This window comes from Lytechinus pictus, chromosome 10 (genome assembly GCF_037042905.1).
Source record: "Lytechinus pictus isolate F3 Inbred chromosome 10, Lp3.0, whole genome shotgun sequence".
Classification (NCBI taxonomy): Eukaryota; Metazoa; Echinodermata; class Echinoidea; order Temnopleuroida; family Toxopneustidae; genus Lytechinus; species Lytechinus pictus.
Genome location: NC_087254.1, coordinates 31,457,468 through 31,474,543, shown reverse-complemented (window position 1 = coordinate 31,474,543; position 17,076 = coordinate 31,457,468). Strand labels below are relative to the sequence as shown.

Sequence of the window (17,076 nt, the reverse complement as noted above, 5' to 3'; positions counted from 1 at the left end):
TAAGTTATGTTCCTTAGTGTAGTTTGTCTTGGGTTCCATGCTTTTAATGGACATACTATATTTTTAATGTTATGATTATTTTTTTCAATATTTTTGTATTTTTGTTATTTTCTATTTTTATCTATTTATTAATATTAATTAATTTATTTTATATTTATTTATTTATTCATTTGTTTGTTTATTGATTATTATTATTTTTCATTCATTTATATTTGTATTTGTTATTATTATTGTTGATATTATTTATTGAAATTCAATTTACAGGCAAAGCAGCTGAAGAAGCTACGGGCCAGACACAGAGTCCTGTCTGCTAAACTCTCAGGGAATAGTGATGATGTTTATATAGAAGATAATTCTGATGAAGGTATGTGCAGATTTGTTATGATTAAAAAAGGCATGAATGATATTTATAATTGATGATTCTATGTGTGAAATACTGATACTATTATGTAGTAACAGATCGATTTTGAACAAGTTATATATGTATCTTTTTGCGACCTATTGGAACAATCAGCACAAAAAGTGTCAGAAAGCCGAGATGGAATAAAGATAATGGAAACAATAAAATGATTTACATTTTCAGTCATATAGTATCAAATGAAATAAGATCATTATACCTTTGCTCCCTCCTATGTTCTTAGATTTTGAAAGAGTGGAAAATAAAAATGGTAAATGACAGCACAAAATCTTATTTTCATCTGTACTGGCATCAATTCATGTTATTTTCTCAGGAGAAAAGGGTGATGGCAGCTCTTCAGCTTATGAGAGACTACTCCATGATGGCAGTGGATTGAACAACGCTCCAGGACCCAGCCAGGCCAAGGAGACGGAGCATGAGCGCCTCATCCGGCTTGGTGAGATGACCCCCTTCGGCACCTTCTTGACCATCAAAGAGCAGGAGAAACCCAAGCCAAAACCACGGTCCCTGGTGGTCACAGACTTTGAGAAGTTCCTTGGTGGCAAGGATATTGAGATGTACAAGAAGCACAAAGAGGCATCCAAGTGGAAGGGGACAAAGAAAGTCAAAGGGAATGCTTCTCAGAGTGATCAAGGCAGTATCCTCAGGGGGTTGCTGACACCAAAGCCTGAGTCTCCTGGACAAGAGGACAAGGTTCACAAACAGGATACTGCAAAAGCCTCATGCTCCAGAGACTCAGTGTCACCAGGAAAGAGGAAACCAGAGAGGGAACGGATAGAGTTTGAGCCTAAACATCGCAAGAAGGTCAAAGAAAAGTGGAATGATCCCTCGCTGAAGAAGAAGAGAGAAAAAACAAAGATGAGGAACTTAACTGAGGATTGGGAGAGCGATAACGAGGGGTACATGGACAATTCTGATGAGGAATATTGTCCTGATTCAGACCAGGAAGCAGAATTTGATGATGATGCATACTCTGGTTAGTCATACTCCTTTAGTGTTATTTGGGTTTTGCTTCAAGTGCTTTTCTGGTCCTTTTGCATCTGCTTTCACTTGTATACTATCTCTCTAAAGAATTGTTATTTGAGGAAACTTAAGTAAGATTTCTCTACTTTATTGCATCATTACTTCACCATGTCTTCAATTTTATTCTTCACAGCAACAGGTGGTGGAGTGGATTCATTTTTAATATGTATTTGCATAATGCACATGTATGATTTTGTATTTGTTCTCATTTTTCTTCCCACTTTGTTAAGATGATGAACCAGTCATAGGTCGGAGGTATGCCCGTCCCGGGAAGCGGAGGTTGGCCGAGCAGATTGCAGATGGAACCATTACCACCTTGAAAGAACTCCAGAGAAAGAGTGGGGCAAGAGAAAGAAAGGCACAAGAATCAAAGATCAGAAGAGCAAGAGATGATTCTACCGAGGTATATTATTCTTGATGCTCAGTACTTGGTTTGTATTGATTGTAATGGTGGTGGTTGTTGTAATGAGGGCTGTTGTGGTGGTAATGGTGGTGGTATTAATAAGTAGTAATAGGTAGTAATTGCACTGGTGATTTGAAAAAAATATGCATATACATAGAATAATATTTCGGATAAGCAGCAGAATTTCTTCAGGGGTGATGTCCTTGCTAGAATTGATCTAGAGTGATGCACACTTTGAACAGTTTTGTATTGTCTCACCTGCATAGCAGAGTGAGACTATAGGCGCCGCTTTTCCGACGGCGACGGCGGCGTCAACACCAAATCTTAACCTAAGGTTAAGTTTTTGAAATGACAGCATAACTTAGAAAATATATGGACCTAGTTCATGAAACTTGGCCATAAGATTAATCAAGTATTACTGAACATCCTGCCTGAGTTTCATGTCACATGACCAAGGTCAAAGGTCATTTAGGGTCAATGAACTTAGACCATGTTGGGGGAATCAACATCAAAATCTTAACCTAAGGTTAAGTTTTTGAAATGTCATCATAACTTAGAAAATATATGGACCTAGTTCATGAAACTTATACATAAGGTTAATCAAGTATCACTGAACATCCTGCATGAGTTTCACGTCACATGACCAAGGTCAAAGGTCATTTAGGGTCAATGAACTTTGGCCGAATTGGGGGTATCTGTTGAATTACCATCATAACTTTGAAAGTTTATGAATCTGATTCATGAAACTTGGACATAATAGTAATCAAGTATTACTGAACATCCTGTGCAAGTTTCAGGTCACATGATCAAGGTCAAAGGTCATTTAGGGTCAATGAACTTTGGCCAAATTGGGGTATTTGTTGAATTACAGCCATAAATTTGAAAGTGTGTTGGTCTAGTTCATAAAACTTGGACATAATAGTAATCAAGTATCACTGAACATCCTGTGCGAGTTTCAGGTCACATGATCAAGGTCAAAGGTCATGTAAGGTCAAATAACTTTGGCCACGTTGGGGGTATTTGTTGAATTGCCATCATATCTCTATAAGTGTATTGGTCTAGTTCATAAAACGTGGAAATAAGAGTAACCAAGTATCACTGAACATCTTGTGCGAGTTATAGTAGTTTTCAAAATCAGCACTGCTGCTATATTGAATCGAGTGATGCAGGTGAGACGGCCAGAGGCATTCCACTTGTTTAAAAAAAAAATCCACTTTGCCTTTGTAAATAAGGATGCAAAGGAATTGTAGCAGTTTTCATCAGTTGGTTATAATTTTGTACTACCATGATTTCAATTGAATCACCAGGAGAAGTTTCATAAGAGGTTGAAAGAAGAGAGGAAGAAAGAACTAATGAGGAAACGGGGCAGGCTGGTGGAGGTGAGGAGAGGTGGGGAGGATGCAACAGATGATGATTCTGAGGCAGTAGATTCTGAGGAAGATGATATTGATCTGGATGGGGGTTTCAAGATACCCTCCAAGATCTGGAAGAAGTTATACAGGTAATACTATTCACAATGTTAATGATGATGACTGACAGGTGATGATGATGATAAAATATTCTAACTTATCTCACGATATAACCATGATAATTATGATAATCTGATGATAGTTTACCATTTTAATTGATTTTATGACACCCATGATGACCACACTGATGATGGGAATATAATGGTTAAGATGGTTGTGATGATGATTAAGATAATGATGATGATGATCCAATGATCCGATGATGTTTTACTTTCAGATACCAAAAGATTGGTGTAAAATGGCTGTGGGAGCTACATCGTCAGAAGGCTGGAGGTATTCTAGGAGATGAGATGGGTCTTGGTAAAACCATTCAGATGATTGCATTCCTAGCAGGACTTAGGACAAGCGCACTTCCAAGCAAGGGGTTCAGGTAGGTCTTTCAACAGAAGAGGTGATCTGCAACATTTCTTAGATTTTATAGGAAGTTTGATGAGTTTCTAAGGGGGTGTTGCAAGAAAGTATTTGCGATCAATTGCAAATATTCTGTGGCAATTTTACAACTGAAAGATCAACGTTAGCTGCAGCAAATTGGATTACACTTGTTATTTCAAGGAGCAGATTAGCAATCAGTCACTAATTTGCAATTAACTGCAAGACATATGATTGATTTAGGGACCAAAAATATACTTGTGATTGATCGCAAGTTTTTTGCAACACCCCATAAGACAGAATAATCATGAAAAGTCTAATTAATCTATTGAGGTGATGAAACAAATTTGACTCAGACATTTTGTTTGAATTAAAAACTGCTGATTGAATATATCTATGATCACTTTGTATTGACAGCAGTTCTTACAGCTTACTAGTATTCTAACACAAGCAACATCGAGAGACTTAGCATAAAATATATGGAGCTTGAAAAAAAAAATTCTGATTCAAACTGACTGTTCTCGGATTACAACCCGTTTACAACCCTGTGTATATTTTATGATATATTTTTGTAATATTTGAATTATTAACAGCATCCTCTGAAAAGAATGTCCTTGTAACAATATTTCTTCCTCCCCTTTATCTCTTTATGTTGTTCCTTTTGTCTTGGGAGTGCAGCTATAGAGGGTTAGGTCCTGTCCTTATAGTGTGTCCTGCAACAGTTCTTCACCAATGGCTGAAGGAATTCCACACCTGGTACCCTGAGATGAGAGTGGCTATCCTTCATGAGTCTGGATCACATTCTGGCAAAAAGGTAAGCCGTGCTCGTTATAACAAACTCAAATTGGCTGTGGACGTTTATGTGTACATGAAGAATCATATCTACTGTGAAGTGAATTTTGTGGGTCACTTTTCATTCAGGTTAGCTTCTGGGTCAGTGATCATAGTATCTTCTTATACCCTTTTGTAATTGACTTGGTTCCCCATATACCCATGTACAGTTCAAGAAATTGGCCATTTGAAAATTTTCATGCCTTATTCGACAGGAATCTCTTATTCGTGACATGGTGAGCTGCCACGGTGTTGTCATAACGTCCTTCTCCAATGTCCGACTTCGTCAAGAGATGCTCCATCGGTACAACTGGCACTATGTGATCCTTGATGAAGGTCACAAGATACGCAACCCTGATGCAGAGGTTACACTGGCATGCAAACAGGTAACTGTTCATGTGTTTCAATACTGTATGGACCATTCATTTCACAAACCTAAAAAATGTCATAATAACATATTAGTTAGCTATGAAAACTTACAACAGCATTTGATAGAACGATTTAAATTGCAGATGAAAGAAAATAATCATTAAGTATTGACCGAATGAATGAAATACCATCTTTCTATGATTTTATCACCACTTAGTTCCGGACCCCCCATCGTCTGATCCTGACCGGGTCTCCTATGCAGAACAACCTTAGGGAACTATGGTCCCTGATTGACTTTGTCTTCCCTGGAAAGCTTGGAACACTTCCTGTCTTCATGCAACAGTTCTCAGTGCCAATTGTACAAGGAGGCTATGCCAATGCTTCCAAGGTTCAGGTAAAGAATTTTTTTCTTGAAGTTAGGAATATTATTGTGGTTCACACTCCCTGTTCAAATCATGACAAAATTTGTTTTTGAAAGAAATTGCTTTGTGTGTTATTTATGAAGGGTTCAAGAATTGCACATTTACGTAAAGAAATTTGCTTTAATACAAGCTTGCGCTTTTGAGGACATGCCTAATTTGCTTTAGTCATAGCCTTTCACAAGCTTACCAGATCTTTATGATTTTGATTTAGAACAGACCATTCACTAGAGCTTGACTGATCAAAACATGGAAAGATCTTGCTGTGAGTTTTCTGAATGTTCAGATCATTTAATATTTGCAACTGAAAGAGAGAGATGGGGGTGGGGGAGGCTTGTAATTGAAATAGGACATCATTGATCAACACAACTTGATACAAAAGCTAATATTCTGATTGACCAATCGTCTGATTGTAGCCATCTTGCATTCTTTAACTTCTCTAGGTCCAGACTGCTTACAAGTGTGCCTGCATCCTGCGAGACTCCATCAGCCCGTACCTGCTACGCCGCATGAAAGCAGACGTGAAGCAGGCCCTTCAGCTGCCTTCCAAGAACGAGCAGGTTCTGTTCTGCCATCTGTCTGAGGAACAGACCCAAGTTTATGAGGATTATCTGGCCTCCAAGGAATGTAACCTAATCCTCAGAGGAGAGTACAAGGTAATGGCTCGTATTCTAATTTAAAATATGGTCTAAAGTTGGGGTTTAACTGCAGATAGCCAATTTTAACAAATCTTTTACAAATACGGGTTCAGTTTATCATCTCATTTGACACTTATTATTTATCTAAACTGTTTGGAATGATAAATAAAGTAGTTTGTCTTTTATTTTGCTATTACAGGTTTATTTTGTCAACAATTTAAATTCTGCCCTATGATTTTATTGGTCTAATAGATTCACTGCTGAGAGAAACCTCACTTTTATTGCATTGGGAAAGTGGGGCATGTCATTGCCAAATTTGATGTATTAAGAGTCCTTCTGTTTCCCTTGGAATATACAAAGCACCTCACCAATGCTCCTTAGATTTCCTGACCAAGTTTACCGTTTTGACCACTTTCAGGTGTTTGCTGGTCTCATCACCCTGCGTAAGATCTGCAACCATCCGGACCTGGTGTCCGGTGGGCCTAGGATCTTCAGCCATCAGAACCTCACTGATGATGAACTCTCTGAAGAGCAACGGTATGGATACTACAAGCTAGCTGGCAAGATGATTGTGGTGGAATCGTTGCTCAAGCTCTGGAAGCAACAGAATCATCGGGTGCTCCTGTTTTCACAGAGCAAACAGGTAATTATTCCCTTTCAGGGATGCTTCCTGTGGTCTTGAAGGCATAGACAAGTCTTTGTTTACAGCATATTGCTACTCTGTGCATCTTAACCTTGCTATTAAGCAGAATGTGATTTTGTATTAGTAGCTTATTCTGTATAGGCCTAAATCTGCTACAAGGATAGACATGTAATCAGCAAGCTTTTGACTGCTGTTCCTACTAGCTCTGTAGAGCCTAGTTTGTTCTTCATAACTTTCTCCATTCCAAAAGTGCAGAGCTCTTAACCAGATGGTTGAATTTTGATTTCTTTGGAAAGACTCCTCAGGGGATTGAATTGACAAACTCTCTGCCTCAAGATGTGCAGTTTACCAACTGAACTATCATGGCTGGGTATTATTTGGAAGTTGGTCCTGTGGTTGAATATATTTTTTAACAGACAGAGGTCATTGATGTTTTCTTAAAATCACTGAAAATTTGGTAGTAGATTTATAATTGAATTTCTTTTGCAGATGCTTGACATTTTTGAAGACTTTGTGAAAGACCGTTACTCCTACATGAGAATGGATGGGACAACAACAATCTCATCTAGACAACCCCTCATCACCAAGTTCAACTCAGTGAGGCTCAAAATGAAATACATAGAGAATTGTTTATTTTCCAATGGGAAAAACTTTGAAAAATGAATTGGCAACATTTATGTTTTTGAAAAAATGTCAAACTTGAATGTATTCTTTTGTGATGCATTTCGTTTTTTGTGTACTTCATTGTGTTATGTTTGTTTTAATATACATCTGATTATTTATTGTTTATATGACTGAGTGTAGTTCATATTCTAAATACATTCATTTTTGACTTTTTTGTTGAGTAATTAATGACCAAGGTTGTTAAATTAGTGTTTGCCATGATGTCTGGAAATTTGGGGAATAGTGACCTATAGTATTAGTATTAGTTATCTTTAATCCAGGACGGAGTTTCATAAAGGTTTTTGTACATTACAAGCAACTCTACGAACAACTGGTGATCTTCTATTGTGATACACACCAGATTCCCATTCTTATTGATTTAGTTCCTAAGAAAGGGTCACCAGTCATTCCTAAACTCACTTATAACTTATGAACAGCTGTATGAAACACCTGCCTGATGTCTTCCTCAACCCTCTTAACAGGATTCCAGAATCTTCTTGTTCCTGCTGACCACCCGTGTTGGTGGTCTAGGTGTGAACCTGACAGGGGCCAACAGGGTGATCATCTATGATCCCGACTGGAACCCAAGCACCGATACACAGGCAAGGGAAAGATCATGGAGGATCGGCCAGAACAAACAGGTCACCATCTACAGGTTGCTTACAGCTGGCTCCATTGAAGAGAAGATTTACCACAGGTGGGACTGAAGTAAAGTTTAGAAGTTAAGGCTTGTTCAGACTAAATCCCACTAAATCCCATGCTACAACCACAAACTCTTGCATTATGTTCAGTTATGGGGTGGCAACCCACCCAACTTAAGTCAATGAATACACATTAACTCATCACTGGAAACAAAAGCATGTTTAACAGAATTATTGCAGAGACACATTTAATATCATATTTTGTGCTATTGTTTTTAGAGTTTTATATGGACCACCTCTGTCTGCACCCAAGCAGTGGAATATAGTTTTGTGTGACCTTCTGTTTATCATCCAAGGTTGTTGCAGGCGTGGTTGTCCTAATGTCTGAACAAGCCTTCATATGAAAAGTACATGAAATGTACATTATACACTGATCAAGGTACACATAATAAGCATTTTGAAGAAATAAAGACATATACAAATATTTTGAAGTGTACAGAGCTTCAAGAGTTGTATGATTTGTAGTGATATGGTTTGAATGGTATATCAGGGCTTAGTCTTACAATAAATTGTTTATTTATCTAGACAGTATCAATTCTGGAAAGCAGGCAGTGTCATTCTTTGTGTATGAGCATATGCACTAGTCTCTTTGTAAACAAGTAGGGTCATACTGATTGCCCTAAACAATTACAATTCATGACTAGTTGTCATATTCAGAGGGCATGATCCGAAAAGGGTGTCAGTGGTGTCACTGACTTTCCTCAGTTCAGATTGATTGGATCAATCACGATCCTTTGTAAGATGCTGCCCAGAAATGCTGAAGGTTCTTTACTGTCTCAATTTCAATGATTATGTATTATTCTCATTGCAGACAAATCTTCAAGACATTCCTGACCAACCGAGTCCTCAAAGACCCTCGTCAGCGCCGGTTCTTCAAGTCCAATGACCTCTTTGAGCTATTCACCTTGGGATCCTCAGACAAGGGCAAGAGCACCGAGACCAGTGCGATATTTGCTGGCACAGGCTCCGAGGTGCGCCCGAATCCAAGTCCTTCCAGGTCAAAGGTCAACAAGGAGCCTATATTGAAGCTGGGCAAGAAGAAGGAAGATGCCCTGGAGAAGGCAGAGAGGCGGAAGAAGCAGGCGGAGGTCATCCAGAGGGAGCTGAAGCTCAAGAGGAAGATGGCAGCTGAGAATGTGAAGACGGAAGACATTCCCGATGGCCCAGTGTCCAGGGTGGGCCATGTCCATTCTGCAGCCTGTCAAGGAAAGTGTGTGATATCACCCAAGAGAGTTGGAGACTCTGGGGTGCAACTTGGAGAGGTTGGATCCTCCAGTAGATCTGGTCATGAGGTACCGTCATCATCCAAAGAGAAGTTGTTCCCATCAACATCATCAACTCAAGTTCATGCCATCTCTTCCTCAAGCTCAAGTAGAAAGGAGAAAAAGAAGAAGAAAAGGAAAGATGCAAGTATGTAGTAAAAAAATATAGATTATTTAGTCCGTGGGGGTTTGGGAGGGGGTGTGCAAGTTCATTGATTTTGAATACCATATTGCCTCATCAAAATATTAGCTCTGGAAAGTTGTTCATGTTCTCAATAGATCAGATCAAAATATTAGTAAATCACCTACCACACATAGAGAAAACCCAGTTGACCTGCCCCAGATCTGTAAAGTTATTTGAATCGTGAAAGTATAGTTTGATGCATTATAAGGCCATGTTCCTTTCATATTTAACAAGTTCTCCTTGTAGAATTAAAGTTCCCATTTAGCTCAAAGATGTGTTCTATTACTTTTTAATTTCTTGTTTATATTTGAATCCTCTTATAATCCTTTAGAAATTGATGGTCATAAAATTCCTCATCTTGCCAAGACCAAAGCCTATGCACCTAGAGCAGAAGACGAGGATGAGATTGCCAAGAATGCTGATCAGGACAACTATGTCCTTGAGAAGCTCTTCAAGAAAAGTGGTATGTAATATTTGGAGTCTCTCATTGCAGGGAATTATTTCATGAAAGTGTGACCACTCAATTATCAATTATGACCATTTCAGTGAAATCCCAGGTTTTATAGGTCACTGTCAGATGACAAATTGTCATTTTTGATAACCATCATGGTACATAATGTCATATATTAGGGAAAGGATCAATTGATTTTGGTAGTTTGTTTTAGTATAATATACAACTCAGTATAGTGTTATTTGTATTTAAATCTGCAATCTAAGTTAAAGAGAGAAAACAATTTCTGAAGTATAGAATGGTTCTTCTTATCCTCCTTAATACTGTATATTATAAAGTATTATTTTGAAAGTAATTGCAGCCCTCATATTTAAAACCTAGGACTCCGCTTGAGTACTAATTTACAAATATTTGTGCTTTCTTAGGGGGTAGGAAAACCACTACTAAACTACAAAGCTCTTTGATTATACAGAGCAGGTTCATTTGCCATACAAATTAAGTTCAAATTATTATTACTGATTTAGTTTGACATTATTCAATATCAATATTCATTCAATACAGGTGTCCACAGTGCCCTTCAGCATGACAATATCATGCAGTCATCCAGCCCAGACTTCGTCCTGGTGGAAAACGAGGCGGAGAGAGTTGCTAAGGAAGCGGCCAATGCAGTCCGTCAGTCTAGGAGACGTTGCTATGGAGCAAGCTCTGGAATCCCAACCTGGACAGGAGCAGCGGGTGGTTCCTCAGGAAACAAGCAAGTACCCTTTATTGTTTTTATATAAATTTTACATAAAGATATTGTACATTGTTATCATTGTTTCAACTGACATTCTTCCCAGATCAATGTTGTTCTGGACTGTAATAAGGAACAAGTTAGTATCCTTTGTTTCTTAATTTGATAGAAGTATTATATGGAGCGTCGTGGCCCAGTGGATTAGTCTCCGGACTTTGAAACAGAGGGTCTTGGGTTCAAATCCCAGCCATGGCGTAATTCCTTCAGCAAGGAATTCATCTACAGTGTGCTGCACTCAACCCAGGTGAGGTAAATGGGTACCGGCAGGAAGTAATTCCTCAAAAAGCTGTGTGCACCGAATAGGTAGCCTAGCTTAGCCGGGTAATAATAGCAGGGCCCGCTGGGAGAACAGTTTTCGGAACTGAAGTGGCTACCCTGGGTAAATATACCTTTATCATTATTATTATTATTATAATACATGTGGTAAAGGGATACTCCTCATTGTAAACCACTATCATCCCATATTCCATTTGAATCTTCCAGTGATTGATGTTACACATTTAGAATGGACATGTTTCTTGACAATATTTTTTTCTTTAAAAGCATTTGCATTTAATTTATTAATGGCGAGACATGGTTGTATTATAAAAAGACACTGCTTAAACCTCTATCATTTTGTGTGCTGCTATACAAACTTCTTGCGAATACAATTTAATTTTTTTTAAAGTAAAAGTTTAATCTTCATTACCATTATATTTTGTTCCATCAAACGCAGGCTTCGTTTTGGAGGCAAGAGTAACTGCAGACTGGTTGAAAATTCTGAGAAGCCTGAAGTCCCCAAGCAGAATACAACACCAATGAAGAAGGTATGTCAGTCTGCTGATTTGTTTTATTGTCCAAATCCCCAAAAATAAAAGTATACCAACCCTACATGATTTTAACTAGAAAGGACTATATAGTTAGAATCTATGATCAGCATAATCTATGAATCATCCTGCTCTGTAGAATGTAGTGTCAAACTTCTCCCTGAATCTTAGTAGCCTATTCAGAAACATTCATAGTTTTACACCAACAGTTCTTTGGTTTCCCAACATGAATTTTTACACTTTCCCTGAATTTATTTTCAGAAATTGTTTGGCAAGAAGAAGATGTTCAATGGGGACATGTCCACCGCAACGACCATGAACGAGGATGCAGAGCAAACAAATGACATGCCATCTTCCAAGAGCCTTCTGAATCGAATGCGTGCCCGGAACCACCTCCAGAAAGATGATGACAACCGATCCTCTTCTGACGATGAGGACAGACAGAGGACTGCATCGGTGGGAACAGAACACGACAGTGTCATGACAGAGATGGTGGAGTTCATTGGCAATCACTCACAGGTGCCTGGGCAGGCAACAACCGACGAGCTGCTGAAGGCATTTGAAAGCAAGATTGAGAAGTCAAATTCAGCGATGTTCCGATCCATGCTTCGTCAGGTCTGTACCTTCCACAGGACTCAGAAGAAGGAAGGGTTCTGGAGACTTAAAGCAGAATTTTTATAGAAATAAACTTGATAATTTGATATATTTTCATTTTCAAGCAAATCAAACAAATCATATTGGGCATTAATTGAGTGTGATTCATCAATGCTGTACATCATAATGCATGTCTACCTGACCAGTGATCTGTGTGTTTACAGACCTAGACAGCTCCAACCTCAGGATAAATTAATCAGACTTTCCAGGAAGAATCTGAGTTTGTGGACCATTGCTGGCTTTTGTTTTGATATCATCTTTCTATATTTCTTGATAATTTGAATACTAACTCCTCTAGAAGTTGCCGTCTTCTACCTATGTTTAGAAAATTCATTTATTTGGTTACAAAGGTTGGAAAGGCTTCTGGGTAGTCCTTGTAGCCTCGGCAAATTAACAATTCAAGGATGAGAAGTTAAGATCTGGGCCCAGAAGCACAAAGCTTAGCGATTGATCGTAGGACTAAATTTCACACTTGATTACATTGATCATTATGTGCAGTTAAGTGTAAAAGTCAATTGTATGATCAATTGTTAAGCTTTGTGATACAGGCCCCATGAGAACTAGAAGTGCTCTCGGCCTAGTGGCATAAAAATGTACTATAAAGTAATAGTAAAGATATTTAGGTATAGAATATTGGTGTGGATGTTATCTCAGAAAAAAAAATTAAGTTATGAATTCCTTGCCAGATGGAAATCAACATTCGGTCAAAAGTTCTTAGCCAAATTGAAAAAGATGAAAAAGTATGTAAGCTCATTGTTTCACGGCTTAGATATTTTGTATTCAAACCTGTATTTTTGTACGTATCGGTTGTTTTCATCATTCTGCATTCACATTTTATGGTTGATTGTTGCCATTATTGAATTGCATTAACTTATTTTTATACATTGTATGTATACTGTTACCGAGAATATGTAACTTTAGTTCACTTGAAGTGTTACTTATTGAGAAAGTACAAAATTGAGCATCTTGATCATTAGCCATTATGTTGGATTTCCCAAAGATTTGCTAAGAGAGTCTTGCAGAATTATTCAACTGTTAATGTCAAATTCCTCTTTTTTCAGCAAACAATAGTACAGTTATAATGAACGTGAAGACCTGTCACATCGTTCTGTGCAAGCCTTGTGGGTGAGTTGCAGGCAATCACCCGCAACAAATTTTTGAGCATTTTAAAAACATTTCTGCGGGCAAATGAAATCAGACTTGTGTGACTGTGCTCCTGCATGCGGAAAACTGTCAATGTGGGTGACCTTCGAGCGACTCGCAAGTAGCAAAATCGTAACCCCCAACTCACATGCAAGGCTCACATAGAACACAGAGCCTTTAGATTATGTTTATATCATTCCACGCAAGATATAAGACAGAGAAAATACAAAAAAATAATTTACATGGGGGAGGGGGTCTGTTTTTCAGACACCCTTTGTTCCCATAAATATATAATAAAAAAACATATCTCTGCAGAAAACAAATGTTTCAAAAATATGATTGCCACTCAAGGGAATGTTCCATGACCACAATGCTTGTTATGTAAAACAGCAAGAATTTTGGTGAACAAATATATTTAAACTTTGTTCCAGCCATTCTTAAAGTCGTATATACTTTTAATGAACGACTGGTGTATAGTCTCATGCTCAATGAAAATTTACTTGGCTTAACAAAGTTGGGGCCAAACTTCCTGCACCGTAAATGGAATTCGACAATGAACTTGATAATAATGATTTATCGAAATGCTTGCTATGTGTAACAGCAAGAATTTTGATGAACGAACATCATATTTCAACATTCTCATCGCTTGTAAAATTAATGTATAACTTTGAACATTCTATCAAACGGTCCCCAGGATACCAACAGAGTTGTCAATTTGTCCTTTAGATATTCTTGTTTTGTAAAGACATACTCCATATACTCTTTATTCAATTTTGAATACATGTTGAAAGGAAATTTAGCAAAAAAAAAAGGAAAACTACATGTACTAGCATTTGAAGAAGAAATAAAAGCTTATGAAATAGGGCCTGCAATGATTCATTATAATATTGTGTTAAAAAAGTGTCTATGTCAGTGTAATATTCTTTGAAAATTGGCAACTTTGGCATGGTACAAGGATGAATCAGGGATCTTGTGTGATGTATATTATCTGTATTGCATGTCAGAATACACTGTTCCATGATGCAGTAATGAACATCTGCACCAATTCATAACTCCTATGAACTGTAATACAACTTATGGTAAGCGGCTAAGATCACAGCATTAGGTTGATAATACTGTAATTTCATTAAAAATAGAAATTAATATTGATATGTTTTAAGAAACTTGGCCCATGTGCTCATATGAGAAGGATATCTTTAACTGATAATCATGTATTTGATGGTATGATAAACCATCTCAGTAATTGTAAGGTGCAATTCATAATCTTTTTGATAGAAAAGTCAGTTGATATTGTATTGATGTACAATAAACTTGAAATAATCAGAAAATCATTTTGTTTTTTATTTATTGACATATCATCTTCAACTCAAGAAGTTCACGATAGAGACCATACAGGTGTTGATGACAGTAATGGATGGTAGATGAGTATTTTACACAAATCAGTAATCAATGCATATCAACACAGTATGTGTATGCGCATATATTTGTAGCGATTGTAAGAGAACTATGGTCTTGTAAATTGTCCATAAAAGTACCCTCTATACTTAATTCCTGTCCCCATGATATAATTGAATAACCAATATGACTCCATATGAAATATATTTGTGGGGTTGGGGTAAAGTTCGTGAACCCCACCAGAAAATGAACATTTTTTTAGCTACTTAATTGTGAAGTCAGGTGATAAAATTTTACATGCAGTAAAGTTTGTTTCTCTGGGCTTGCTGAATATTGTAGTATTGTCCACATCCAACACTCAAGCATGAAGGAGAGCATTTTGTGGTGGGGTTCACTAACGTTTGAGCACAACAGTACAAAACGGTTTTTGCAGCACAGGTCCAGATAATGAGGTGGTCTTTTCCAAACTAAGTTCAATCTGGGGATTATTGTCAAGTCCTAGGTCATTTTTTTCTGGATCCCTGCATACCTGTTGCACGCTTTATGAAAACAACAAATTATACCAAACCCACTAATTCATACTTCTTTCAAAACACACCGATAGTCACGCCCAAGATCCTCGAGCTGGTTTTGCACAATAAAATCCTGCACATCTTTGGCTCGATGGAAAATTGCCACTTGGTCTCTGCCCACTTTGTCTGATTTCCATTTGATCTAATCCTAGTTTGTCTACAACCAGTTTGTTTACTAGCCCAGGGGGGGGGGGCACTTCCATTGACAAGTGGATAGCATGTTTGACCATGGGGCTTCGAAAAGCACCCTAATCAATTTCCATATTCTGAAAATGCACCCCTTAACAAGTATATTGGCATGTGAAACCCTACCCTTAACAAGTATTGGAAACAAAACGGTTCCCTTGACAATTATTCCCTGAATTGACCTAAACAAGTACAATGATATTTTAATTATGTCACGGCCACTTCCATTGACGAGTGGATACCATGCGTGATCAGGGGCTTTTGAAAAGCACCCTGAACAAGAAATTTCCATATTCTGAAAATGCACCCCTTAACAAGTATTGGCTTGTGAAACCCTACACTTCACAAGTAATGGAAACAAAACGGTACCCTTGACAATTATTCCCTGAATTGACCTTAACAAGTGTAACAATATTTTAATTGTTATATGTCACGGACGTCAGCTTTACCTTTTCTTACATTGGGTTTAACGCTCCACTACCCTCAAATAGGAACCTAAACACGTAGTGTTGGGACATAAATTACATCCTTTATAAAAGGATTGGACCGTAAACTCAGTTTTTTTTGCGAAATATATAACCTTTTTTCATTAGTGTTTTTGACACCCTCATTAGTATGTAACGTGCCCTATCTTGAAAAAAGAGATCCTTTTTACGTGTTTCTTTGGTCAAGCATGATATCCATTCGTCAATGGAAGTGCCCCCCCCCCCCCCCGGGTTTACAAGCCATTGCCATTTGCAGAATCACCATTTTGTCTGACTTCCAGTTTGGCTATACACATTTCATCTAATATCCACTTGGTCTTAAACCACTTAGTCTATATAATTTGATGAACTATTCATGAACTACAGTTTCTCTTAAAGTTTAAAATAATAGACCATCATGGAAATTTGGCCATGTGAAACTCTGAAAATCATATGCAATATGATTTTCAACCAGTCTAAGCATGCATTCCTGACTTGGGCTTGACCTTTGCCTAGCATTTAAATGCAATCTATTCTGCATCGGTCTAGTTGGTCAATAGACCAAATGACAGAATAAGTATTATTTAGACCGAATGATAGTTAAAAGAACAATTTTGGTTTAGGCATGAATAGACGATCTGAGGATAAGACCATCAGCAGGTAGACCTAGCTAGACTGTTGGAAAAGTTCGAATTGTGAAATGAATTGAATTCGAGTCTGGCTGAACTTAAGAGGTGGAACAGAGAGATGGATGTGATGAGAAAAGGAGCTGGCTAAACTGGATCATTAAACTTTGAGAGAGCAATACTTGCACCAGGACCTGCAGGGTGTTTTACAAATGGAGAGTTGCAAGGAAATTGCAACTGATCAACTGATCGCAAGTTAATATCAAGTCCCAAAAATCAATTGAAAGTCATGCATTTCATTGCAATTGATTGATGGTCTGCTTCTTGTGTCAAGAAATATAAATATAAATTGATTTATTTCAGTTAAAATTGATCTATCACTTGTGAATTTGCAACTGAAATTTGCAATCGATTGTAAATATTTTCTTGCAACACCCCCTAAGTCATGCTTATTAAAGCATTAATGGGCACAAGCTTGTGATGAATACTTGGCAGTGTGCGTCGATTGCAAATCCAAGATTTACCAGAGGGGTC

The 17,076-nt window shown here is 37.7% G+C and overlaps 1 protein-coding gene across 1 annotated transcript in view; it reads left to right on the top strand.

Annotated features, from left to right (window-relative positions):
* Positions 1 to 14,623, top strand: part of LOC129269477 (DNA excision repair protein ERCC-6-like) — a 40,175-nt gene extending 25,552 nt beyond the window's left edge. The window contains exons 6-22 of the mRNA XM_064105822.1: positions 265 to 364; positions 732 to 1,394; positions 1,672 to 1,844; positions 3,152 to 3,345; positions 3,591 to 3,743; positions 4,421 to 4,556; positions 4,789 to 4,959; positions 5,160 to 5,336; positions 5,805 to 6,017; positions 6,418 to 6,642; positions 7,132 to 7,239; positions 7,788 to 8,002; positions 8,818 to 9,416; positions 9,784 to 9,915; positions 10,465 to 10,657; positions 11,412 to 11,502; positions 11,764 to 14,623. Coding sequence (XP_063961892.1) covers positions 265 to 364; positions 732 to 1,394; positions 1,672 to 1,844; positions 3,152 to 3,345; positions 3,591 to 3,743; positions 4,421 to 4,556; positions 4,789 to 4,959; positions 5,160 to 5,336; positions 5,805 to 6,017; positions 6,418 to 6,642; positions 7,132 to 7,239; positions 7,788 to 8,002; positions 8,818 to 9,416; positions 9,784 to 9,915; positions 10,465 to 10,657; positions 11,412 to 11,502; positions 11,764 to 12,183 — 3,963 coding nt within the window. The 3' untranslated portion in view covers positions 12,184 to 14,623. The remainder of the gene's footprint in view (positions 1 to 264; positions 365 to 731; positions 1,395 to 1,671; positions 1,845 to 3,151; positions 3,346 to 3,590; positions 3,744 to 4,420; positions 4,557 to 4,788; positions 4,960 to 5,159; positions 5,337 to 5,804; positions 6,018 to 6,417; positions 6,643 to 7,131; positions 7,240 to 7,787; positions 8,003 to 8,817; positions 9,417 to 9,783; positions 9,916 to 10,464; positions 10,658 to 11,411; positions 11,503 to 11,763) is intronic.
* The last annotated feature ends 2,453 nt before the right edge of the window (positions 14,624 to 17,076 follow it).